Here is a 24,080-nt window from a genome sequence, read left to right as displayed (position 1 = left end):
CTGGCCCGCCGTCCAGAACATTCTCGAGACGATCGAGAGAAGAGGCGCGGAGATCCAAGTCGAGCGGTGGCGCAAAGGCCACCGGGGGCGGCGGTTGGAGTGTCGTCGTGATGCGCGGGTGAAGGCGGCCCCAGGTCGGGACGGTACCAGATGAGTGCCGAGCGGGGCAGGGCAGAGCAGAGCAGAGAAGAGCAGGACGACACGGAACGGCATGGCACGGCATGGGGATGGTGTAATGAAGATTAGGATGCGAGTTCTGTTCGGTCCTTCAGAGGTGTCCGCCACGGAGCGCGAGGACCAGCTGTGGCGAGCGTGGGCGTTTGTCGAGATGGGAATGGGGTGGGTTGCCGAGGAAGGTCGGGTGTGGTGTCAGCCGGCTTCAGCAGCGATGATGCGATCGAGCAAGACGAGCACGAAGGAGGAGAGGGGAGAAGCAAGGGACGTACATGCAGGACCGAGCCGCCTTCGACGCCAAAGTCCTTTGCCGTCTTTTCGTCGTGCCTGTCGATCGCGGTCCACGGCACCAGAGGCGAGGACAGCATCGTCAGTACGGCTACCAGCACACCTTTCGCTCCTTGACTGCGCCGCCCGCGTAGACGGTGCGCAAGGAAGGGTGGCGGGCTGGACGACGACTCACATTTGTTTGCCGCCAAAGATGAGCCTCTGCTGCGCGGGCGGGATGCCCTCCTTTTCCTCGACGCGCTCCTTGATGCGCTGGATCTTGTCCGTCGGCTCGATGTCGAGCTCGATCTCTGTTCCGAGCATCGTCCAGTGCGAGTGCAGGGAGGGCGTGTCGAGTTTAGACTCTGACCAAGGCGAATAGAAGAGAGGGGGAGCGGGCACCTACCTTTACCGGTTAGCGTCTTGACTTTGATCAACATCTTGGCCTTTGCGTGCGTGCGTGTGTGGGGTCAGAGGTGGAAGGAGAGAGCAGGGGAAAGCTGGGTGGCGCTGTTGACGATGGCGGCGGTGGTGGTGGTGGCGGAAAGAGAAAGGCTCGCAGGCTTGCTGATGCCGCCGCCGCCTCTGTCGAGAGAAGTGGAGCAGCCAGGCCAGGCCCGCAGGCGGCCCGTGCTGACCTGCCTGCCCTGCTGCCCTCACCTCGCCAGCCCGGCCCCGCCAGGCTAACTCGACCCGCTCTCGGCCGTGACCACCCTCTTCTCGCTGCACCCACCATCGCCGCCACCTCGACCTCGTCTTCATCCTCTGCCAACCACCACCTCCTGCCACCACCAATCATCGCTGCAGCCACCGCCAGGCACGGGCTGGACATGCAAACACAGGGAGCACCTTGGAATTCTTTGCAATGTGACGGGAGGGACAGCTACAGAACCACGACGGCGAGGGCGGGCCTCTCTCGTATAAGTTAGATCGGGATGACGACGGGAGCGAGGGCATAAGCGCGATAGGTGCGCCGCTCGCTGCGAAGCCACGCCGATTAGAGCGAGCGGGCGGGCGACGAGGAAAATGGGGCATCCGGGCACGGGATCAAGGCCACACCGGGCCAGGCCTGCGATCATGCCCAGCGGTCCACCGACCGGGATCCAGCCGATCGGTGCGCCGGCTCGAGGTTGGCGCAACGCAACGGGCGGCCTCGGCCCCTCAGGACACGTGGCTGCTGCCGCTGTTGCCGGGGTTGCCGCTGGCACCACCACCGCCGCTGCTGCCGTTGAAGAAGAACGCCCGACGACTGCTTTGCTGCTGCTGCTGCTGCTGCTGCTGCGCGGCGGTGTCGATGCCGTCCTGCTGGTAAGACTTGACGTCGTCGTCGCTCCGTCCCATCAGACCGTTGGCCTCGTACGCCTGCCCCAGCCCCGATGCCGATCCCGCAGCGTAGCCTCCACTGCCGCCGCCGCTAGCGCCGCCGCCGCCTCCGCCGCCACCACCACCACCACCACCACCACCGATGTCCGAGGGCAGCTGGTGGAAAATGAAGCTCGAGGCAGACGACGTCGACGAAGACGACGACGCGCCGTAGCGGAACTGGCCGCCATCGTGCAGCGCCGAAGCCTGCATCGTCCCGGCGCCGCGCGACGCGTTGCGCTGGTGGGCATGGTGCGAGTGGCCCGAGTGGTAGTCGTGGCTCGTCGGCTGCAGCTGCTGGTGCTGACCGTCGCCCGGGCTGAAGATAGGCCCAGATCGTCCGGCGATGGCTTCTCCCGCGCCGCCGACACCAACACCGCCACCGCCATTGCCGCCGCTGTGGCCCTGCGGCATTCCCGCGAGGTGCATCGAGGGCGAGGTGCGGGCGCTGTCGACCCGCGAAAACATGCCACTGCCGCCGCCGTTGTTGCGGCCCTTGGCGCTGTCGCCGTCTGAAAACGACGAGTAGTGGGAAGACGGCGTCTGGAAGTCGCGCTGCATGTCGCCTCCCAGCGACATCGACGCCGCCTCGCCCTGCCATCCGACCAGGCCATGCTGCGAGCCGCTCGTCGCTGCGTGCTGTGGCGGATAGGCAAAGGACCCGTGCGCCCCGCCACCACCGCCGTCGACGTTCGAGGTGCGGAGGTAGTTGGACGGCATCGGCGAGCTGCTCAGGTGGCCCGCCGGGTTCGAGAGCCGCGCCGGGTGGTGCTGCGATGGCACGGCGGGCGAGGAAAACGTGCCGGAGCCGCCGACGAGCCCGACGCCGAGCTCCGAGCTCAGCTCCCCGCCACCTTGGCCAAAGGTGTGGCCCGACCTCCGAAGCATGTCGTCGGTCGCCTTGCGCTTGTCCCAGCCACCAATTTCCGAGGCCGTGAGCGGCGGCGCGAGGAGCGAAGAGTCTAGCCTCCGGAAGCTCTGCTGGCCCTGCCTGGCCAGAGGGTCCCTCGAGGGAACGTCGTAGGGCGCAAACTGATACGGCCGCGCCGCCTGGCGCCCGAGGCTGTCGATGCGGTGCGACCCTTGGGATGCGCCCGCCGCCTGCTGCGAGCCTGACGCTGCGGCGCTGGATGCCGACTGGCTCTGCAGCGTCGAGCGGCTGTTGTGGTTGCCGTTGTCCTTGACGCGCTTGCGCGGGCGGTAGCGGTAGGTCGGGTAGAGGCGCTGGTGCTCGAGCTTCTTTTCGTCGGCCAGCGCCTCAAACTCGCGCCTCACCTCGGGCGTCTCGCTCTGCCACATGGTCGAGATGATGCGCGAGATCTCGGCCTGCGATTTGGACTTGCCCGTGCTCGCCGAGCGCGCCTGCGGGTCTTTTGTCTGCTGCAGCTCGCGGAACTTTTGCGAGCGGTAGAGGATCCATGCGTTGGGTGGGCGTGGCGTGCGCTGCTCGGGCTGCTGCTGCTGCTGTTGTTGTTGCGGCGGCGGCGGCGGTGGCGGAGGCAATGGCTGCTGCTGCTGTTGCTGATGGTGCTGGGCTTGCTGGTGCGGGTGCTGGTGCTGCTGGTGCTGGTGCTGTTGCTGGTGCTGTTGCTGGTGCTGTTGCGGGTGCTGGTGCGGGTGCTGGTGCTGCTGATGCTGGTGCTGCTGCGCGTGCTGCTGCTCCTGAAGCTGGCCGACCCTGGAATCGAGCAGCTGGGCCGAGTGGCTGGCCATGTAGCCAGACGCGTGCAGGGCCGGCTCGGCGGCGTGGTAGCGGTGCAGGTAGCCCGGACGGCCCAGGTAGCCGCCGTGAGCATCGAGCGGCGGCATCGAGCCGAGCTCATCCCGGGTCGAGGGGAGCAGGGGCCGGTCCCCCGGGATCTGGTCGTAGTTGGAGTAGTGGCCATGGCCGGGACCGCTCATACTAGGCAGCGGCACCCGCGGCAGAGCGTTGCCGGACGCAGAGTGTCCTGGAACGGCTCTCGGCTGCCGATCGCCGCCGAAATGGGCAAAGGCGGTGGCCGGCGGATAGCAGGCGGCTGTTTCGACGAGGGGGTTGAGGAGGAAAAGCAATAGCGAGGGAGCTCCTCGGGCGTCAGCTGGCCTGGCCTTTCATCCATGTAGGGTGTCTTGGGGACGGAATGGGCCGCAATCGAGACCGAGCCTGTCAAAGAGATGGAGGAGAGGGTCAGGTGCCCTCGACTCACCGGAAGCCGGATCAAAGGATGCGCCGTTGGAACTGGACGCGTCACGATCGAGGCGCAGCGAAAAGGAGGAGGAGCACGACGAGGCACCGGCGGGAGTCCGACAGAGCACGAGGCAGAGTGCACGACAAGACGGGTGGCAGAGCAAAGCGGGTTAGCGGACGTCGTTCTTAGCGATGCCAAGCCAAGGGGCTGCTGGTCCGGCACGCGAGGGGAGGTCGTGGACCCTGTCGATGCCTGCACCCCTGCCGGGCGTGTCGATATGGCAATGCGGCGCGGCGCCGACGTGGCTGCCGACCCGCATCGTCGCGTCGTACGTCGACGGGCTCGTATTCGGCGATGCTCACCTCCAGTTGATCGAGGGCAGCACTTCCATATCAGATACTTGGACGAGGGTAGCGATCTCCAGTCGTCGTCGTCGTCGTCGTCGTCGTCGTCGTCGCTGCTGCGGTTGCAGGCGGCAGGGACAGGAGATAGCCGCGGCGCGATGTCGTCGGTCGGTGATCGCCACAGACGACGTCGGATAAGATCGATGGCCCTACGAGCACCTCGAGGCCGATGCAGCCGAATCAAGCGCCAGGGCGAGCTGGCCGAGGATGCCGGGTCCGGCTGACGATCTCGAGACGCGACCGAGCGCGGTTCTGTGCCGCGGCTCCGCGCTGAGCTCGGGCCGTCGGATGGCTCGCGCAGCCTCCGAGTGTGCGGCAGCGGTGCCGGCGATGCAGAGGTGGATGCGGCTGGGCTGCCGCGCTTGTCCGTCCGCCAAAGGGACGCCGGAATACTGTCGACGCGAGAGTAGGCGGGAGCGGCGCGACGGAGCGAATGAGCGGTGGCCGTAATGCAGCCGGAGCGGTAGCAGCCGTGGCGGCCGAAGCAGCTGTAGCAACCGCAGGTGCAGGGGCAGGACCGACGGCGGCGGCGTCGATAGGAGAGCCGATCGGGTGATGGCAGTGCCGCGACGACGAGCGGTGAAAGGGTGTGGCCGGACAAAGAGCGGCGAGGCTTCGGTGTGGACGCTTCCGTAACGAGGCTTTTGAGGCTTTTGTAGGTGGCCTCTTTGTGAGCTGGCACAGAGCGTCGAGGTCGGGGCAGAGGTCGAGGTAGAGAACGAGGGCAATGGGCGATGCAAGGTGGTTTGGTTGGTCTGGTTTTAGGCAAAGCTGTGCGACGAGATGCGCTGGCAGGCCAAAGGCGACATTGTCGGGGGGCAGAGGGGCTATCGGCGTGGATGGCGGTGGGGTGCAAGTCGACTGGGCAGGAACGGCGGTGGCCCAGGGAAGAATGGGGTTCGATAGAGCGGTATCTTTTGAGGCAAGAGGATGGGTTGCTGGATTGTGCTGGGATCTCGAGCGCCATCTGACAATGGGAGCCAAGGTAGGTGGGCCTGCCAAGGGCCGCCCAGCAGTGGGCGGATGAGAGGCGTAGAGCAGAAGAGCTGGCAGAACCAAAGCAGCCGCAAGCAAACACGGCAGCAGCAGGAGCAGCAGCAGCGTGCGTCGGTATGGGAGAGACAAAAGCGCGGCTGAAGGGGGAGGGGCAGGGCAGAGGGGGGCCGGGTCCAAAGGGCGAGACTACCGGGGTCGGCCGGCGGTGGTGCAGTGCCAGAGCACAAAGGAATGGAAAGGCGGGCAGGGCAGCCGGGTAGGTAGGTAGGTAGGAAGGAAGGTAGGCAGGCAGCTACCGGTAGCTGGGAGCCCAATGCAGGCCAATCGGAAAGGCGGGTGGGCCGGTTCTGCGGTAACAAGACGGACGAGCGAGCAGAGAGGCAGAAGGAGGCGAGGGGACGGGCAGCACACCTGGAACGGGTCGGTGGCAGGTGATACCGTACAGCGGGAACAATGGAGGCGGGAGCCAAGCAAGGTGTCGAAGAGCGAGCGAGCGGGCAAGGGCGAGGCTCGTCTGCCAGGTCCAAGCTCGGTCGAAGTGGGTCAGAGGGCGGACGTTCGGGCGGACGTTCGGTCGGTCGGTCGGTCGGTCGGTCGGTCGGTTGGTTGGTCGCTCGCTCGCTCGCTCGATGTCCAGGGCGCGGAACGGAGCGAGGAGGGGTCGGAGAGAATGCGCGATCCGTGGGCGGCGGATGGAGGAGAAGAGGGCGGCGACGGGGCGGAGGCTACAGGAAGACGACGGGAGCGACGATGGGTGGCAGCGGGAGACGAGGCGAGACGAGACGAGACGAGACGAGACCAGACGGGTCAGCCAGCAAAGGCAGCCTGGGATGCACCCACACCTCGCCGCGCCACGCCGCGCCACGCCGCACCCGCAACCGCGAGCGCACCCACCGCACCGCTATCTCGCCGGACAGCCGACCCGGGCCCGGGTCCCCTCCCTCGAGGGAGTCCTTTGGATTTATTTCGCCCTCCTAGCCGGGCCTCCGGCGTCGGTCTGACGGTCCCTTGACGCCGTGAGCCGATGCCGTTTCCGCGCTAGAAGTTGTAGCTACCGGGTGTTCAACCAGAGCGGGCGGGATGCGAGGCCAGCCCTGCCTGCCTGCCTGCCTGCCTGCCTGCCTTGTTTCCTGGACCGCATTTTGCCTGCGTGCCCACGGCGGTACACAGCGGGCAGCGCGCGCCTGCCTGCTCGTCGACGTCGTGTCAAGCAAGAGCCGGACATGGGAAAAGGGCGAAAGCAACTCGCCCACCTGTGATCTGGCCTGACGCCGCCTAGCCGGCCCGCACCATGCTGGCATGCTGCTGTTCTCCGGTACTGCCGCTGCTGGCACAGGCTAGGCCGGTAGAGGCGGGTCAGGCTAGGCTGCGGAAGGACGAGAGGGCCAACGGACGGGCCGAGCAGGCGAATGAAGTCTGCGCTGGGGCCGCGGGCCCGCCGCCGTTTGGGCCGCCTGCGTGCATCCAGGATCGCGACGAGCGAGCTCGAGGCTGCTCTGGCTGGATTCCCGCTCGACAATCATCCGGGCAAGATTTAGCGGGGCCATTGGCCCGGGCTGAGTTGGGCTGCGCCCGGAAGCGGGCCTTGGCTGACATGCCCTCTTGCCCCTGCGCCAATAGATCGAGCAACGTACGTCCGCCGGCGGGGCGCTTGGTGGTGGACGAGGCCCGGGCCCCGGACGTGGTGCCAGCAGGCAGGGAAACCGACAGCAGACGAGCAAGAGTCAAGGCTAGGGCGAGAGAAGAAGCGGGGCGGGGCGCGGTGTCCAAGGGCCAAAGGATCGATCTGCTTGATGGTTCCAACAACGAGCGGGCAGCCGGGCGGACGGGCGAGCGGAGCAAAGCAGGAAGGCGAGGCAAGGCAAGGCATGCAGGAGAAAGAAGACGACGTACGGTCAAGGCCACAAACGGATGCAAATCGAAGACAGAGACGAGCCTGGGTCGGCTTCGTGGATCGTCCGGCCGCCCTGCCTTCTAGCCTGCTGCCCGGCCTGCTCCCGGACAGGCCGACGCGCGCCCATCTGGCCAAGCCGCTGACGGTCGTCCGCCGCGACGGGCGCGCTGACACCGGTTGGGTGGCGCGCCCCCCGCCCGCCCGACACGAAAATAAAAATAAAATAAAAATTCACGACAGGAGACGCGACGGAAATCTGGGCGAGGGAGGAGGGTCGACACCCGGGCGGGGTAGGGTGTGCATGCCTGTCGCCCAGGGTCGGTGGGTCGGTCGGTCCGACGGACAACGACCTCGACATCTGCCAGCTGTCTGACCCAGCTCGCCTAGCCCGATCCTGGACGAGCGGTAGGTGCTGTCGGCTGGACGGCCGGCGCGGAGAGCTCGAGGCGACGACGGCCGCCGATCTCACCGCCGTCGTGTGAGATCCACGGAGAAGTTCCGGCACACCGCAGCCGACACCCTAGCCTCGTGCTGTGCGTACATACAGTGCCTGCCAGGAGGACGAGCGTCACGCAGGGGGTCCGGCTTCGTTTGCCCGTTCTGTGACCTCCTTGACCCACCGTCCCGATCCCCCATCCCCCTTGTTTTGCCCTCCGCCCTGTCGGCTTCGCTTGGCTTGCTAACTTGGTTTGCAGAGTAACGTACTAGTGTCAAGACCAGGCTCAGCCGGCTAGGCTCCCGAATCCAGATCGCGGTAGAGGCTGAAGCAACGCTACGCACACTGCGGAGCCGCGCCGATCCCGACGCCGATGCCGATGGCCCCACCGGCCTCGCCGACGTCGGACCGACCCTACGCCTTCGAATGCCTCCAGGATGAAGCTCCTCCCAGCAACGCGCAATATCGAGGCCAGTCCTCGGCCTCGTCGGACACCTGGTGTCGGAGCAACCCGGAGCGCCGGGGCGAACGGGGCGTGCGTGCGTGCTTGGGCGAGTCCTCGGCGGGTCCATCATGGGTCCACGGGTCCATGGCTCCATTTACGGCTGCTGCACGCAGCGCAGGTGATCCCTCGCCCGCACACCGGTGCATCCGAGTAGCCTGCTGGCAACGCAGCGCTGTCCACGCCGCGCCACCTCTAATCGCTGGCTGGCTGGCAACGTGGCGGTACTCCGCCGCCGCAGCGCAGCGGAGAGACGCATCGAAGCGTCGGCGAGGCCGATCGGTGCGCCAGTAGCCGGTCGTGCACACCGTACCTGACCGTCCACTTGCGCTTCTCTGCCGTGCATCGGCCAGCAGCTGCACCTCATCAGGAGCGAGCGCCCGGCGAACGCATTGTACTTACTCTGTACGTGACCTTTGTCTTTTCTGGGCTGCAGGCAGGCCAACCCTGCGCCGTGCTCTGGGCGAGGAGCCACCGACATGGTACGCCGCTCGGAGGGTGCCCGAGCGAGCGGCCCATGGTGAAAGGGCGAACAAAGCCAGAGGCTGGGCTAGGCACAGCAGGGCGGCGATCTGCCGCCGTCGACGTCGACCCGGGTCAGCCTACTCTGAAGTAGCGTACGTACGTCCCTTTCATCCGTAGGTCTCGTTTGCGTGCGTGACAACGTGGAGGCGTCGGCAGCGGCAAAAGCAGCCAAAGGGCAAGTCAGCTGCGTACACACCTGTACGGCACTACTGTGCATCTGCCTGTACGGCGTCGGGCGCGGCGGCGGCGGCGACGGCGTCGAGACATGTGATGGGCCGGAAACTCTTCCCGAAATAGGCTCCTGACGGCCAGGCGGAAGCGCCAGAGTCAGGCTAGAGCGTGAGACCGGATAGGCTGCCGCGAAAAGAGGCTCTAAAATCCGGCGCTGCGTCAGGGTGGTATGTAACAGGCTAGCTGCCAGAGCAGGCGGCGGGCAAAAGGGAGAGCAGGGTCGAGGAGAGTCGTGCGAAGCGCAGAGGTTGCGCTGGCGGGGTGACGGCAAAGACGAGGCCAGCAGAGAGAAGCGAGGGTCCGACGGGCCCTAGCCTCTGTCCCTCGCCGAAGCAAGCGCGGCGGTATCCCTTCGTCTTGTCTGTCAACCCCGTCGGCCCGCCCGCCCGCCCGTCCGTATCGGATCAAGCGACCGACCCAGCGAATGACAGAGAAACACATCTGTTTGCTTACCTGCCGGCCGTCACCTTTGGTGCGCCGCGTTCGTCCTTTGTGCGCTCGTCTTTGGTCTCCGTTCCCGGCGCCATTGCACATGTAGACGCCTCGAATGGTCTCGGCCAAGCAGGCGCGAAGGGACCGCCGCGAGGAATTCTCCAAGTCTCGCCACAGCTTGGAGAGCCGGGCATTCCTCGAACGTGGTCCCTCGTTTCTGGTCCCTGATTCCCTGATTCCCGCTGCAGACTCGCTGCGGACCACACGGGGCAGGACGTACCGGTGGGCGAGGTACTGGCGCTTTGCTGCCTGGGCCTGCGCTGGTTCGGGCGGGGTCTGATCTTGGGCTTCGGAGGACCGCTACAGTAGCCTGGACCTTGGCGTCCACCATGCCGCCCGCCACCTCCTTCCCGCGCCCGCGAAGGTGGCTCGAGCTCGGCCTTGTGAGAACTGCACGAAGCCACGATAGCCTTCCCGTTTCGCCGCGCCAGACGGTCCTCGGGTCGGTGGCGCCAAGAGCAGCCAGGTGAGCGTCGTCCTTTCCCCCTCTTCGCCTGGCATCGTCGTCGTCGGTCCGGGTCAATCATCTTCGACTGACCTGTCTCGGATGAATCCTCTCCTCGAAGCAAGCACAGCCGGTGTGTTCGGGATGTCCTTCGGTAGGTCGAATCGGAGCCATCTACCACACCCGGACTGCTCAACTCGACGGGCATGCGCAGCCCGGCATTCAGCCGTCGTCGGACCCAAAACGACACCCGCCTGCCTGCTCAATCCGCCTGGGAGAAGGCGGGATGATTGGTTGTTGTCTCAGGCGATGGGCGAAGATGAGAGAGAATGAGAAACCAGCGCAGCCGGCCTGTTTCGGCTCTTTTTTGCCTGCTGTCCTTGCACACAGGGTAGCCGGACACTTACCGAATGGCAGGACAAAGCGACGACGGCTGAATCTATGCGGCTTGGTCTTCCAGAGCACAGTGGTACAGTGGGCCTGCCAAGCGGCTCCAGAGCACCCGGCCCGTACTCAAGGCCGTGATTGTGTGCAGCAGCTTCTTCCTTGGCGCCTTCCCTTTTCTAGAGCGCGGCAAAGTCGCCGGCAGGCCTTGTCTGCTAAACGCGCTTGCGCTTTTAACGTGCGACGCCCGTGCCTTTTGCCGGGCAGGGACGAGGATCGGCGGTCAATCATTAGCGTCCGCGGCGGCGCGCCACAGCGGGGGTAGCATGATCGTATGTACGTGTCGACCGACCAGCCCATCGCACGAGTCGATCTCGGCCTGCATCCTCGTGCCCGTCGCCGGCGCCGGGCGCATGCTGCTTGGAGAGCGAGGACGTGGCGCCAGTGTGGCTGGTGGCTCGTTTAGCGCCGGCAGTAGCCGACCTCGCTCCAAGGCAGCGTACTGTACCTGACTGCCACGCCTGCCCGCGCCGCTCGTTGGGCCGGGAGGCAACCCACGGGTCCCCGAGACGTACGTAGATTTGCCGAAAGATCTCCGGACCACACGTGCGCTCCGATGCCCGCCTGTGTGCCTGGCCTGCTCGACTGCCCTCTCGCCGGCCCGACTGCGGCGGACGCAGCGGACGCGGCGGTGGCGATGGCGGCGACGGCGACGGCGACGACGATGACGGCGGATCGATCCAGGCAGGGTACGGTGGAACAAACGACGACTGCTGAGAAGCCAGCCAGTCAGAGCCCGACGATGGTGGTGGTGATGATGCGATGCCGAGGTTGATGATGAGTGGGGATGTTCCCATGATGCAGCGCCTGGCGCAGCCTGCTGGTTTCTGCTGGTGGAGGCGGAAGATGGAGAAGCCAAGAGGCCGGGCTGGGCTGGGCTGGACGCGAGCGAGCGAGGGAGCGTGCGGCGGACGCGCCGTGGCGACCCGACGTCAGCGCCCAGCGCAGCGCAGAGCTTCGCAGAGAGGCCTTGGCACGTCCAGGGCCGGCCGATTTTTTTTCTCTCTCTTCAAAAAATCTGACTTGGCATCGATCGGGGAGCCCGCCAGAGCTTGGCGGTCTTGGGTGCGTGTTCGAGTCCGGCACGGGTCGACGGGCTCGCTACGTGCGCCGTTCCTGTTTTCGGCATTCCGACTTTTTAGGGCGCGGCCGGCAGCCGCGACGCAGCGGCGCACCGCACCGCACCGCAGGTCCCTCCCACGCCGTGCACCATCTCATCATCTCCTGTGGACTTGTCGATTGGCAGCGCCGTGAAGGTGCGACTGGAGAGTTTGCCGACGAGGCGAGGTAGCGGGTTAGGTCCGTGGCCTGGACGTCGAGAGGCCGTAGGTAGGGGCGCGGGTGCATGCCCTGCGAGGGGCCAGGAGGGAGCGTAGCACTCCGCCGACCGCACATGTCCGTATGACAGGCGCCGCTCGCCAACGGGACGTCACCGGGCACCGGGAGCCGGACTCGAATCCGCTCCCGCGAAGACCCCACCAACCCGAGCCTCGGGTATTTGTGGATTTGTGGCCTCGACCCCGGCCTCGACCTTAACTTGCTTGGCCCGCCCGTCCGCCAGCCAGCAGCAGCCTAGAGGGGCAGGGGGCGACGGGTACCGGTAGGACAATCGGAGCAGGTGCGGGCGCTCTGACTGCTTGGCAACCATCCACAGGCCAGGCCCGGCGGGCCCAGTAGTGCGCTCGGGGATCGATCGCGACCGTTCATCGCTCAGCTAGCGATCGCTGGGGTTCCGGCCGGCGCTCCATCGATGGGGTTCTAGGCGTGCGTATGGGTGCCTTCCGCCTGGCGATCGAAGGATACTACTCACTCACAGGCGCATTGGTGGTGGCGGCGGCGGCGGCTTCGGTGTTCAAGAATTGGCCAGGATCCGGTCGCGCCCGGCATGGTCGCGTCGAACAACCTTTTTCGTTGTCGCCATCGCCGCCGTCGTCTTCGCGGGGAGGGTGGCGTCGGCCATGGGGGGTTAACGCCGAGGATCGGGCAGAACGCGACGACGATACGTCCGCATAGGCCTGGCCTGGCCTGGCAGTATGCTCTTGCAGGGGGGCACGTAGGTCGGCAGGCCTGGCCGAAACTGGGTCGCCGCATATCCGGAGCCTGGCCGCATGCCTGCCTGCCTGCCTGCCTGCCATTCCATCGAACAAGCAAGCAAGAAAACAAGCCAAGCAGGCAAGCAGCTGAGACAAGCAAGGCCCGACGGCGGCCCCCCCCCCCCCCCCCTTTCGTAGCGGAGCGGGGCTCGCACGTCGCACACACGCCCGCTGCACCCTACCACCCCGGGCCAGGCAGACCCTCTTTTCGCATGATCCCGGACAGCCCGTCCGCTTGAGGCTCTAGGCCCGTAGGCGATGCCCAGGCGGCAGGCCATCGTACCTGTAGGTACGAGTACCTACGTTTGTGTAGATCTCCCAGGCCGTCTCCTCCGGACAGCGGACGGTCCCCTAGGGTCAAGGAGAAGCGGCGCAGGGTAGCCGTACCTGGCAGAAGGTGCAGCGGCTCTCGCTTTCAGCAGCAATATCCAGCACATCAGCTCTCGGCCGGCGGCGACGCCAGGTGTGTCACTCCGGTACCCAAACAACGAACGTACATCTGTGCACGATCACGACCAACTCCACCTGCCGTCAAAACCACCTGCCGTCAACACCGACATTTGGCGGAGGATCTCTTCCGTCCTGCACGTACCGGCCGCAGAGCGTGATGTCGTTGCGCCGAGCGCCAATGAGCGAAGGCGGCGACGGCACGAGCGCGCGCGCCTAAAGGTGACAGACAGAGGCGACGGCGTCGAGAGGCAATCTCGAACCTTGATCCTGGCTAGGACCTCTGCTGGGAGCTTGCGGTGACGCGGGAGGCTGCGATGTACGTACGTACCGGTAACGGCGACGGCGACGACTTTTGACGTGGCCGGGCACTTTTTTGCGACAGGACGTCGGGCCGACTCTTGATCCTCTCCTTGCGAGTCTTGACTCCTGCCCGCTCGACCCACAGGATGACGCTGAGGTAGTTGGTTAGCTCCCGGTCGGGCCCCTCGTCCTTCGACGATACGGCATCGGTCCCTTGGCAGCGGCGAAGCGCATCGTCGACGACATACGATCAGGCCGCCACACTACGGCAACTTTGCCATGTATCCACTGGCGCCCTGTACGGCCGATCCTCTTGGCCCCCTTTTGTCGACCTTTGCCGGTGGACACTCAGCTGTGAATGACCAGCGCACCCAGGCCGATGCGGCACCGTCACGCCCTGTGCGGCATCGAGCACAAAAGGTCGGCCGAGGACTGAGCGCCTATTACGGTGTCGTCTGCGCCACTTTATCCACCCGCTGCTCGCTGGGCGGAAGGCAGGGCGGCCGCCAAACAGTCAGCTCTTCTGTCTAGGAAATGGCCATCAGCAGCCTCGGCACGGCACGGCACGGCGCGGCGTGCGTGCTGTAGCACAGCACAGCGCGACTTCTGCCCCTATTGGACTGGAACGAGGCCGCTGCTGCGGAGCCGTCCTCATTGTCATTGAAACCAGCCGCTGCAGCCGCCACCATCATCGAAGAAACGACAAGGGGCGCCGGGGAGGGGGCTCGAGGGTACAGGGCCACCTGCAGCACAGAAGGGAGCGGTCTCAGGTGCTCCATTGGTGAATGCCTCCTTTGTCTGGAGCCGGTCCCTTTGAGCAGGCGCCTCGGGCGTGCGGGCTGCTTGACAGTGAATACGCAAACGAGACAGTTGAATGGAGCAGGCGGGTGCCGAAACCTGCCGTACCATCTCGTCGCGAGCACGGTCCGCGCGGTAGCCTGCCGCCATCTGGCGCACCGGCGCTGCGCAGCAAGTAGCAGATACGGTACGGTGTGCATAGTACATGCAGCGCAAACAGATCGAGCGTTTGATAGGTCAGTACAGTAGTAGCAGCGTACGGCGGTGCGCTCGCAGTGCGCAGAAGGCTGTGCAACGTCTCGACCTTGCAACCGGCTCTTCCGTTGCTCGCTCGTGCCCACACGGGCGAGTCAGTGCCCACACGGGCGAGTCAGTGCCCACACGGGCGAGTCAGGACCCACGATGGGAGCGCGCCCAGCAGACAAAGAGATCCGGGCGGGTGGTCGACGCACCTATGCGCTGGCACAAGGTGGTCCGGTGACAAAGTCAAAAGGACGCGGGATCGGAGAGGTGGTGGTGTGCTGGCAGGAGGGAAAGCGCGCGCGCGCGAGGCGGAAATACCGTAGTGGAAGTCTCGGAAGTCGGCGAAAAGGCACCGCGGGCCTCGGAGCCGTTGGCACCAGCCTGGGCCGATGTCAATTGATGCAAGCATTGAATCAAGGCTGCCACACATGGCAGATCAAGACTCGCCCCATCCACTCCTCCAGTTGCAAAAGAGGTCGAGAGGCAGGCCAGGTGGAGGTAGCAGGTCGGTCGATGTATGTATCGCCCGAAGGCGGCGGCAGCGGCGGCGGAGCAGAGAGGCTGTGCCGCGCGCACGGCTCACCTGTTGCCTGGCAGCCAAAGCAGCCCACGCATTGATGGGCCTTTCTTTGGCTTGCTTGCCTTTCCCCCACAGTCACGTTCAGACCCTCTTACCCGACCTCGACCTCGATATCGACCGCCAGCGCCATCGCGACCGCCACGGCGATGCACGTCTACCTTCAGGACGCCCCTCGCGTCATCGCCTTAGTCGCACATGGTCCTCAATCCAGCCCTAGCGGCGGCGGCGGCGGTGGCACCACTACGGCCATCCTCGTCTCGTCTCAGGCATCCGCCCTCACGCCTGCCTCGTCAGCCCATCCCTCTTCCGATTTCGACGCCGGCGCACCACCTTCGTCGTCGTCGTCGTCGTCGTCGGCCTCCCGCGCCGTCGTCGAAGTGGTCAAGGATCGCGACCTGGACGGCTTCGCACTGCAGAAGCTCACCTCGCGCCCCATTGCCGGCTGCCTCGGCCTCATCAATGTCGGCCCTGACCTCTTTGTCGCCGTCGTCACCTCTGCCGTCGACGTCGGCTCCATACGCCCCGGGGAGGCCGTGATGCGCATCACATCGGTCGCCTTCTTCTGCGTCAACCGCTCCACCTGGGACGACACCATCATCTCCGAGAGCCACCCGCAGGCCGGCCTCGACCCCTACGACGCCATCGGCCCACCCAACGACGCCGCCGTCACCCAGCCCAGCGTGTACGAGCACCCCTGCGCCAGCCTCAAGAAGCTCCTCGGCACGGGCACCTTCTACTTTGCAAAGGGCGGCGCCTTTGACATCTCCACCCGCCTCGACCAGAGGCTGCGCCACGCCGCTCCCCGCAACCCTCGGGTGCGCCCGCAGCAGCAGCAGCAGCAGCAGCACGACATCTCGCGCTACGACGGCCGCTTCGTGTGGAACAGCTACATGATCCAGCCGCTCATCGACTTTCGACATCGCCTCGAGGCCCCCGACCGCGCCAGGCTCGATGCCCACAGCTTCCTCCTCCTTGCAATACAGGGCTTCGTCGGCGTATACGACATGGCCGGCGCAGCTCCCTCCGGCCCGCCCTCGGCCATCCCCTCGTCGACGACGTCTTCGTCGTCGTCGTCCCTGTTGCCAGCGACAGGCGCGCAACGGCAACGCGCCACCTGCTCCCTCGCCGTCATCAGCCGCCTCAGCTGGAAGCGCGCCGGGACGCGCTTCAACACGCGCGGCGTCGACGACGACGGCAACGTTGCCAACTTTGTCGAGTCCGAGACCCTCTTCAGCACCGACGACGCCGTCTTCAGCTACGACCAGGTGCGCGGCTCGGTGCCGCTCTTCTGGGAGCAGCAGGGCCTGCAGGCCTTCAACGCCCGCATCCAGGTCACCCGCTCCCGCGTCGCATCCCAGCCCGCCTTTGACCGCCACTTTGCCGACCTCATCTCGCACTACTCGCAGGTGCACGCCGTCAACCTGCTGGGCACGCGCGACGCCGAGACGGTGCTCAGCGCCGCCTACGCCGAGCACATCCGCCACAGCTCGGCCGAGTCGCTGGCGGTGCTGCCCGCCGACGAGGGCGTGCCGAGCGGTGGCCAGGGCGCGAAAGGCGAAGGCTACAGCGGCGGCGGCGGCGGCGGCGGTGACGACGAGGACGAGGACGACAACCAGCGCTACTCCACCGACGACGGCAACGGCGACGACATCGGAGAGCGGATCGGCCTCACTAACTTCGACTTCCACACCGTCTCGCGGACGACGGGCGGCCTGGACGGTGTGCGCAGCGAGCTGCGCTTCCTGGGCCCGGTCCAGCTCAAGCGCAAGGCGTTTGGCTACACGGTCTACGACGCCAAGGCGGGCAGGCTGCGCAAGCGGCAGCGCGGCGTCTTCCGCACCAACTGCCTCGACTGCCTCGACCGCACCAACGTGGTCCAGGACATGCTGTCGCAGTCGACGCTCGAGTCGTTTGTCGAGGCGGCCGCCGCGCGCCGCGGCTTCTTTGAGCCTTTCGCCTCGCCGGGTCACCCGCTCTGGACGCACCACCGCGTGCTGTGGGCCGAAAACGGCGACGCCCTCTCCAAGATCTACGCCGGCACGGGCGCGCTCAACACGAGCTTCACCCGCAGCGGCAAAAAGACGCTCGGCGGCCTGCTCAGCGACGCCGCCAAGAGCGCCGGCAGGATGTACATCAACAACTTCCAGGACAAGGGCAAGCAGAACGTCATCGACGCGCTGCTTGGCAACATGGCCGACCAGCGGCCCGTGACGGTGTTTGACCCGATCGTCGACAGCGTCTCGGCCGAGCTGTCGGCGCGGATCGACGAGTACTCGAGCAGCCGCACCGTGTCGATCTTTGCCGGCACGTTCAACCTCAACGGCCAGCCGCCCGGCGAGTCGCTGCTGCCCTGGCTCTTTCCGGGCGGCGGCGGCGACGACGACGAGCCGGACCTGTTTGCCATCGGCTTCCAAGAGATTGTCCAGCTGACGCCGCAGCAGATCCTCATGACGGATCCGGACAAGATCCGGCAGTGGGAGGCCAAGCTTGTCGACACGCTGTCGCGCCGACCGCGGAAACGGAGCGACTACGTGCTGCTGCGGAGCGAGCAGCTGGTGGGCACGGCGCTCATTGTGCTGGCCAAGGAGGCGCTGGTGCACGACATCCGGCAGGTCGAGGCGGCGACCAAAAAGACGGGCCTCAAGGGCATGAGCGGCAACAAGGGCGGCGTGGCCATCCGGCTCAACCTGTGCGACACGTCCATCTGCCTCGTCACGGCCCACTTTGCCGCGGGCCACACCAACTACGAGGAGCGCAACGCCGACTACTGGACCATTACGCGTGGGCTGAGCTTCGGGCGCGGGCGCAGCATCGCGTCGCACGACGTCGTGCTGTGGCTGGGCGACTTCAACTACCGCATCGACCTGGCCAACGACGCCGTGCGGGCGCTGGCGGCCCGCGAGGATTTCGCCGCCCTCTACCCGCGCGACCAGCTGGCGCGCTCGCGCGAGGCCGGCGCCGTGTTTCCCGGTTACGAGGAAGGGCTGCTGCTGTTTGCGCCGACGTACAAGTACGACAACGGGTCGACGACGTACGACTCGTCCGAGAAGCAGCGCATCCCCGCCTGGACGGATCGCATCCTCTACCGCGGCGTCGGCGTCGAGCAGCAGAGCTACTACCGCGCCGAGCTCAAGACGAGCGACCACCGCCCCGTCTACTCGTCGTTCAAGGTGCAGGTGCGCACCATTGATGAGGCGCACAAGAATGCCATCAAGCGCGAGCTCATGGAGCGGAAAAGGGCCGAGCTCGGCATCTCGCCCGGCGATGGAGGTGGCGGTGGCGGCGGCGGCGGCGGCGGCGGCGAAGGAGTCGGTTTCGCCCGCAGCGATGGGACGGGCAGCGACGCCGAGACGGACGGCGAGGTGCCAGATCCTTCCGACGAGCACTGGAACTGGTGGGACGGCGGTCGACGCCATCGCAACGAGGCTGCGCCGGCCGAGGGCGAAGAGTACGACACGGACGGGACTGACTCGCTCGACGACGACGACGGCGAGGATGATGACGACGACGAGTACGACGACGAGGATGGTGAGGATGGGCCGGAGAGCGAGGCGGGATGGACGAGCGTCAACCCGTTCCGCCCATCGACGAGTTCGGCCACGAGGCGCCGACGACCTCCGAATGTCGGCACCTCTAGCCCTAGCGGTGGCGGTGCAATCAGACCCCAGGCGGTAGGGGGCTATACGGCGAGGAAGCCACCACCAGCACCAGCACCAGCGGCTCCACCTCGCAACATCTCGTCGTCGTCGCCATCATCCTCGTCGCTTCTCGCGGCCCAGGCGAATTCGTCGGCCATCACCGAATCGACACCCGCCAAGCCTGCAACCGCGGCGTCCGCCCACGCGTCGGCGGGGGCGGAACGACGAGTCTTTAGCGGTCCCGCAAGCCTACCCGCCTCGTCCTTTAGCGCGCCTCCCTCTGCCACCACCGCGACTGCCATGACGATGGCGACGGGCAGCACGGCTTCCGGCAAACCGCCTCCACCCCCCATCCCCGTCAAACCGTCCAGCGTCGCTGCTGCATCGACCCCAGCCTCAGCCTCGACACTCCACCCCGGCTCCAGCAGCAGCGGCAGCGGCACGGCCACGACCGCACCCAAAGTCCCCCTTCGCCCGCGGGCGCGCCCCGGTCTTGGGCCCAGGTCGGCCTCGTATTCTTCCCAGCGCAGCTCGCGGAGCCTGCTCGACGACAGCGACTGAGCTTCGACCCCCGCTCCCGCCGTCGTCGCCTTCGCCCTCTTGCCCCTCCCGTCACACGATCCTCGATCCCGCGGCTCACCCTGCATGCTTCTGCAATGTCCTCCACGTCACGGTCTCTCTTCTCGCTTCTCGGGTCAGCGCCTGCAAAAGCACCTGCGCATTCGACGCCTTAGATGCCTGACATTCACGTGTCCTCGCCGCCGGGTCTGGTCTGCGAACGTCGGGCGGGGAGCTCGACTGCATTGCGGCGCAAGTCCCCGCGACTCGCGCTGACGATTGCTCGAAGCGCGTCGGCCACGCTTCGTGCGCGCTCGCTCGACCGGTCCGTCGTGCTCGTGTTGCTCAATGCAGCTCGTTGGCCGCTTGGTTGCCCTGCTGCTTTGCACTTTTGCCGGCATCCCATCAGATCTGGTCCTGGCTGTTCCCGCCCGTCAGGGCTCGGCAGACTGCGGCTGAGCGGGCTCGACCGCTTCCGACGCGCCTCCGACATCGAAGCTGACGGTCCTGGGCCTCTCGAGCTCCCGTTCCGGTGCCGCCGCCGCCCCCGCCGCCTGTCCGTAGGGAGCGCCGCCGAGCGTGCTCTCGCTGCTCGGGAACTGCGCTTCCGCCTCGGTCTCCGCCTGGGCCTGTACGGCGACCGGCCGCGGTGGCCAGGTGCGGCGCTGCTTGGCCGGTACGCTGTAGCCAGCCATGTCCCGATCGCGGCGGCGGGAGCTAGACCGACCGCCGCCCAAGACGTCCTCGGGCGACTTCCAGCCGACCTTGCGCGGCACAGCCGTGTCGCCGACGGCCAGTTCGACCTTGATGCCGCGCCACAGGGCCTCGAGCAGCGTCATTCCGAAGCAGGCCGTGCTTGCAGGCTGCCAGCCCGAAGGGATGTGCTCGAGGCCAGACAGGTACTGGACCTCGCCCTCGGCGCTGCGGGCACCCTGGTCGCTGCTGGCGAGGTCCACGTCGACGTACTGCGTGCCGCCAACGAACCGGCGAAGGTCGCTAATCTTGCCGCCGAGCAAGCCGTGGAGCTGAACAGAGAGGTGCGCAGTCATGCTCGGTGTCAGACAAAAACGAGGTGCTGCGAGCGACCAGCACCACATCGCGACGACGAGCAGCTCAGCAGCCACCGCCTGGGCCACGCCAAAGACTCACCAGGGCGGTCTTGAAGCTGGCGTGGACCTTTTGACCGAGGCGGAGGCTGTACTGACCATCGCTGGCGGCGCACTGCAGACGGCGCGCAGCGATGGCGTCGGCGAGGTTGGCGAGGCTGAGGTGCGGCACTTGATAGGCAGTGGCCTTGGGGCCGTCCCAGCCGCCGGCTTGCGCGCCCGCCGCTTTGGCCTCTCGCAGCAACTCGCTCTCGGACGTCGGCAGCAGCGCATCGACCAAGCCCGGCCACGAGTGCTCCTGCGCCTGGTCGTCCTTCTTTTGCTCGACCGAGTTGACGTCCGGGCCTGCCATCGCCACGCCGCCGGTCCACGGGCGGGGAGGAGGAGGTGGACACGCGACCGTTGCTCGGCTCGTCAGATGGTGACCGCAGGCCTGAGGCTCGGCCGGGCGGCTTCGAGGCGTTGCCCGCTTACGACCGTAGGTACTTACGCAGCAGGCTGGCGTCGCGTTCGACGACGTTGTGGGCGCACAGGTCGCTCAGGTCAAACTCGCCGCGGTGCCGCCAGAGCGGCTCTGCAGTCCACGTGAGCGCCAGCGCGAGCGTGGGAGAGAGGTTGAAGGTGTGCATGACGGCAGAGGCCAGCTGGTGGGGACGGATGCCGCGGCCGTCGAGGGGCAGGATGCCGTGGTTGGCGAGGGCGTTGAGCGGCGGGCAGGGGCTGCGAAGGTCCCACTCCTTTGGCCAGTCGGCGAGCCCCCAATCGCCGCGCCAGCCGATACCGGACCAGGCGGACCACCACCTGAGCCACTCGGGGCCGCGGCCGTCGGTGGCGCCAAAGAAGAAGGCGAGCTGGCACAGGAGGAAGGAGAAGGGCGCATGCCAGATGCGGGGCGGCTGCAGGGGAGAGAACGAGTGGCTCACGATCTCGCTGCCGGTCGCGGCCGCAGCCGCAGCCCCACCGGCGCCCACGGCCACCCGGCTGCGGCGGTGCGAGATGTAATGGACGCGGCGCCGACGTCGCGACACACCGTCGCCGTCGACGACACCGTGAGCGCGACCGTGGACAGGTGCGCTCCGGTACGGCAGCAGGAGATTGGCAAGCAGGATGGCGGCATCGACCTGGATCAGCACCAGCCAGAAGACTGCTGACTGGACGGCGCCGACGGCGGCCCTGGCAATGCGTCCGAGGGCGTCTTTGATGGCGATCCAGTCGAAGAGGACAGGATCGCCGAGCAGCTCCGGCGGATAGTAGGGCTCGTCCGGCAGGGAGCTCATGGTCGTCGGACGACGGGCGTGAGGGAGAAACCGAGTGCGATGCAACGAGAGAGAGAGAGAGACAGAGAGACAGAGAGCGCGCGCAAAAGAGAGAAAACTAGAGAGAGAGAGACAAGATGGTGGCGAGAGGCGGGGCAGCGACGAGGGCAGGCCGTCGATGGAGAAGACAGGTCCATATATGGTGCGTAGGCTGGGCGTGGCGTGTAGGCAGGCTGAGGCTGGAGCTGGGGCTGGGGCTGGGGATGGGGCTGGGGCTGGCCGAGCCAGCCAGAGAGCGGCGTCGAGGCCGGGCAGCGCAGGCCAGCCGATTGGGCCTTGCCTCCACCGGGACCGCTCCGCTGGCTGGCTGGCTGGCTGACCAGGCCGAAGAACGACATCCAGCTGCCGCGCCCTCGACGCGACCAGCCGGCCCTCCCCTGCCCTGTCCTGCCCCCCCATCCCTCGTCCCGGCCCCCATCCGGACTGTCACAGCTCGCCACCCCCCCGCACCGCTCGATCTCTCGCCATTCGCAGCGTTCAGCACGGCCACTCCGTATCGGCAGACCCGGCCGCCTGCTCGGTCCGAGAAACTCTGGCTAGCGTTCAGCGCCCGCGGGTTCATTCCGCCCGCCCCGGCCGCTTCCCCCACCTACCTCCTGCGGTCTCGGACACGATCCGAAAGGCCACCGCCTCGCACGTCTGCTCCTCGGTCGCCCAGTTAGGCAGACAGGAGTCGGAAGCAGCCCGAATCGGTCGCTCCGTCTGGCCTGCCTAGTCTGGCTGCGCCCGAGCTGCATCCAACTTGCCTTGCAGCTGCTGATCCAGGCAGGCTCGACTTCGACCTCGGAAGACGCCCGCGCCGAAATAGCCTCGCGCCCAACTACCACCACCAACACGACCACCGCCACCACACTATCGTCGGCCAAGCCGAAACCTGAGCAAGTGAAGGTTGCGCCTCCCACGCCCCATCGGGCCATCCGACGAAACGCCGAATCGACCGTTGCCATCGCCGTGCAGGCACCACGCTCGTCCCTCTGGACCAGCTGCCCACGCCCTGGTCAGACACGCACGGTGCAAGTTCCGCCTCGTTGCCCGCGCCGGCTGCCGTCGCCGCTGCCCTGCAGTGAGGTCGGGATCGCTCGCGGCCCCGGTACATAAGCAGCGGTCCTCGCCGCTGCCTTCACCTCTACCTTCGACGCGCCCCCCATCGCCTCGCCCTTGAGCTGCCCTCTCGCGGGGCGGCCCGACCGAGCCCCTGCGATGGCCCGGCTGTCCGCCGGCCTCGCACCCTCTGCACCCGCCACCGCAAACACCACCACCGCTGCCACCGCGAATCCCACCGCGGCCCTCTCATCGGTTCCGCCTTCGTATTACCTGTCGGTGGGCGACCCGGCATCGTCCCCGGTCACGACGGCCTCGCTCTTCACGCGGCGCCCTTCTCAGCTGGACAGTGGCGTGGCGGGACGGGCGATGGTCGACCTGGATCGCGGGCCACAGCCTCCATCATCTTCCTCGGCCTCTGACGACACCGCCGTCACCGCACCTTCGCCGTCTTCACGCCATGTCAGTCCGCGTTCCAGCCAAGCTTTGCCCTCCAGCTCGAGAATGCGCCTTGACTCCCCGGCCGACGCGGCCGATCAGCAGGTACATCAGAGCTCAAGCACGAGAGACCCACTTGGCCCCTCCCCAGCTGCGCCGCACCCTCCCGTGCGCCCGCCCGCGGGCCTGCAGAGTCAGGCAAATGGTCTGCGCGACCTCGACGACAGCGCATCTTCGCTGTCAGACGTCGACATGAGCGTCGACGAGGACGACGAGGACGAAGAGGAGGACGAGTTAGAAGACGAAGAAGGCGAAGATGTCTCCGCGGCACGGCTTCGCGATGCACGCGAGGGCGACGTCACCATGAGCCCGGCACCTGTCGCAGTCAAGCAGGAGGCAGGGCAGATCAGCCTCGGGCGTAGTGCAGCCACCCCGTCTACGAACCGCAAGGAGCCCAAGAATGGGCAGGCGGAGACCAGGTCCAAGAGGAGGACGATGCCGGCGCGGCTACGGCAGGTCTCGAGCCTGCTGGCAGGCTCGATGCTGGAAGAGGAGCTGCTCGACTCGCAGCAAAGGCTAGGTAGGTCCATGGGCGTCGGTCGTGCCAACGAACGCCCCATCACACGGACAGACATGCTGACTCTACGCCCGCCCTCACCTCGTCACCTCGTTCCCTCGCGCTCAACCAGTCGAGAACAACAAGGCGCTGCTGCCTCCATCGGCCAGGCTGATCCTCACCAACGACGCTGAGCTGGTCGAGCGCACCGTCACCGTGCAGCAGGGCGATGCAGCCGCCGTCCTCAGCATCTTTGCCGACCCCGAGGTCGCACGCGCCTGCCGCGAGACGGCCGTCATCGAGACGCCCGAGTTCAAGCTGCGGGACGACAGCGAGGCAATGGGCAAGACTCGCGGCATGCGCAACGAGGAGGACACGTCCGATGCCGCGTACGAGCGACGCCACCGCAAGCCCGAGAACGTCGAGAAGCGGCAGCGCAAGCTCGAGCTCGAGCGGCTCGTCAAGGACCGCAACAAGCTCAAGGACCGCATCGACCAGCTCAAGGCGGCCGACGCGCGGCTCCTCATGCCGATCCTCACGGCGCGCGACCAGCAGCGCGCCGCGGCCGGCGCCAGTGGCGGCAGTGTCGGCGACGCTGGCACGGGCAGCAGGGGTCTGGCCTT

The 24,080-nt window shown here is 66.8% G+C and overlaps 5 protein-coding genes across 5 annotated transcripts in view; 2 read left to right on the top strand and 3 right to left on the bottom strand.

Annotated features, from left to right (window-relative positions):
• Nucleotides 1–268: 268 nt before the first annotated feature.
• Nucleotides 269–881, bottom strand: PFL1_02103 (uncharacterized protein; the record flags this gene model as incomplete). The annotated part of the gene is made up of 4 exons (XM_007879614.1): nt 269–301; nt 447–501; nt 638–752; nt 848–881. 4 exons carry the CDS (start codon nt 879–881, stop codon nt 269–271), a joined length of 237 nt encoding a protein of 78 aa, XP_007877805.1.
• Nucleotides 882–1,602: 721 nt separating this feature from the next.
• On the bottom strand, nt 1,603–4,362 carry PFL1_02102 (uncharacterized protein; the record flags this gene model as incomplete). Its single annotated transcript, XM_007879613.1, has 3 exons — nt 1,603–3,821; nt 3,990–4,021; nt 4,334–4,362. The coding sequence occupies 3 exons, from the start codon at nt 4,360–4,362 to the stop codon at nt 1,603–1,605; spliced, it is 2,280 nt and encodes a 759-aa protein (XP_007877804.1).
• Nucleotides 4,363–14,950: 10,588 nt separating this feature from the next.
• Nucleotides 14,951–19,003, top strand: PFL1_02101 (uncharacterized protein; the record flags this gene model as incomplete). The annotated part of the gene is made up of 1 exon (XM_007879612.1): nt 14,951–19,003. One exon carries the CDS (start codon nt 14,951–14,953, stop codon nt 19,001–19,003), a length of 4,053 nt encoding a protein of 1,350 aa, XP_007877803.1.
• Nucleotides 19,004–19,434: 431 nt separating this feature from the next.
• Nucleotides 19,435–21,383, bottom strand: PFL1_02100 (uncharacterized protein; the record flags this gene model as incomplete). Its single annotated transcript, XM_007879611.1, has 3 exons — nt 19,435–20,025; nt 20,150–20,451; nt 20,597–21,383. The coding sequence occupies 3 exons, from the start codon at nt 21,381–21,383 to the stop codon at nt 19,435–19,437; spliced, it is 1,680 nt and encodes a 559-aa protein (XP_007877802.1).
• Nucleotides 21,384–22,622: 1,239 nt separating this feature from the next.
• The window catches only part of PFL1_02099 (uncharacterized protein), a gene marked incomplete at both ends in the record, with an annotated part of 4,152 nt that continues 2,694 nt past the window's right edge, over nt 22,623–24,080 (top strand). Inside the window, 3 exons of the mRNA XM_007879610.1 lie at nt 22,623–22,925; nt 23,094–23,481; nt 23,591–24,070. Of these exons, the coding sequence (XP_007877801.1) occupies nt 22,623–22,925; nt 23,094–23,481; nt 23,591–24,070 (1,171 nt within the window). The remainder of the gene's footprint in view (nt 22,926–23,093; nt 23,482–23,590; nt 24,071–24,080) is intronic.

Source organism: Pseudozyma flocculosa, assembly GCF_000417875.1.
Source record: "Pseudozyma flocculosa PF-1 unplaced genomic scaffold scaffold00005, whole genome shotgun sequence".
Lineage (NCBI taxonomy): Eukaryota > Fungi > Basidiomycota > Ustilaginomycetes > Ustilaginales > Ustilaginaceae > Pseudozyma > Pseudozyma flocculosa.
The sequence above is the reverse complement of the archived record's forward strand: the minus strand, read 5'-3'. Positions and strand labels throughout refer to the sequence as shown.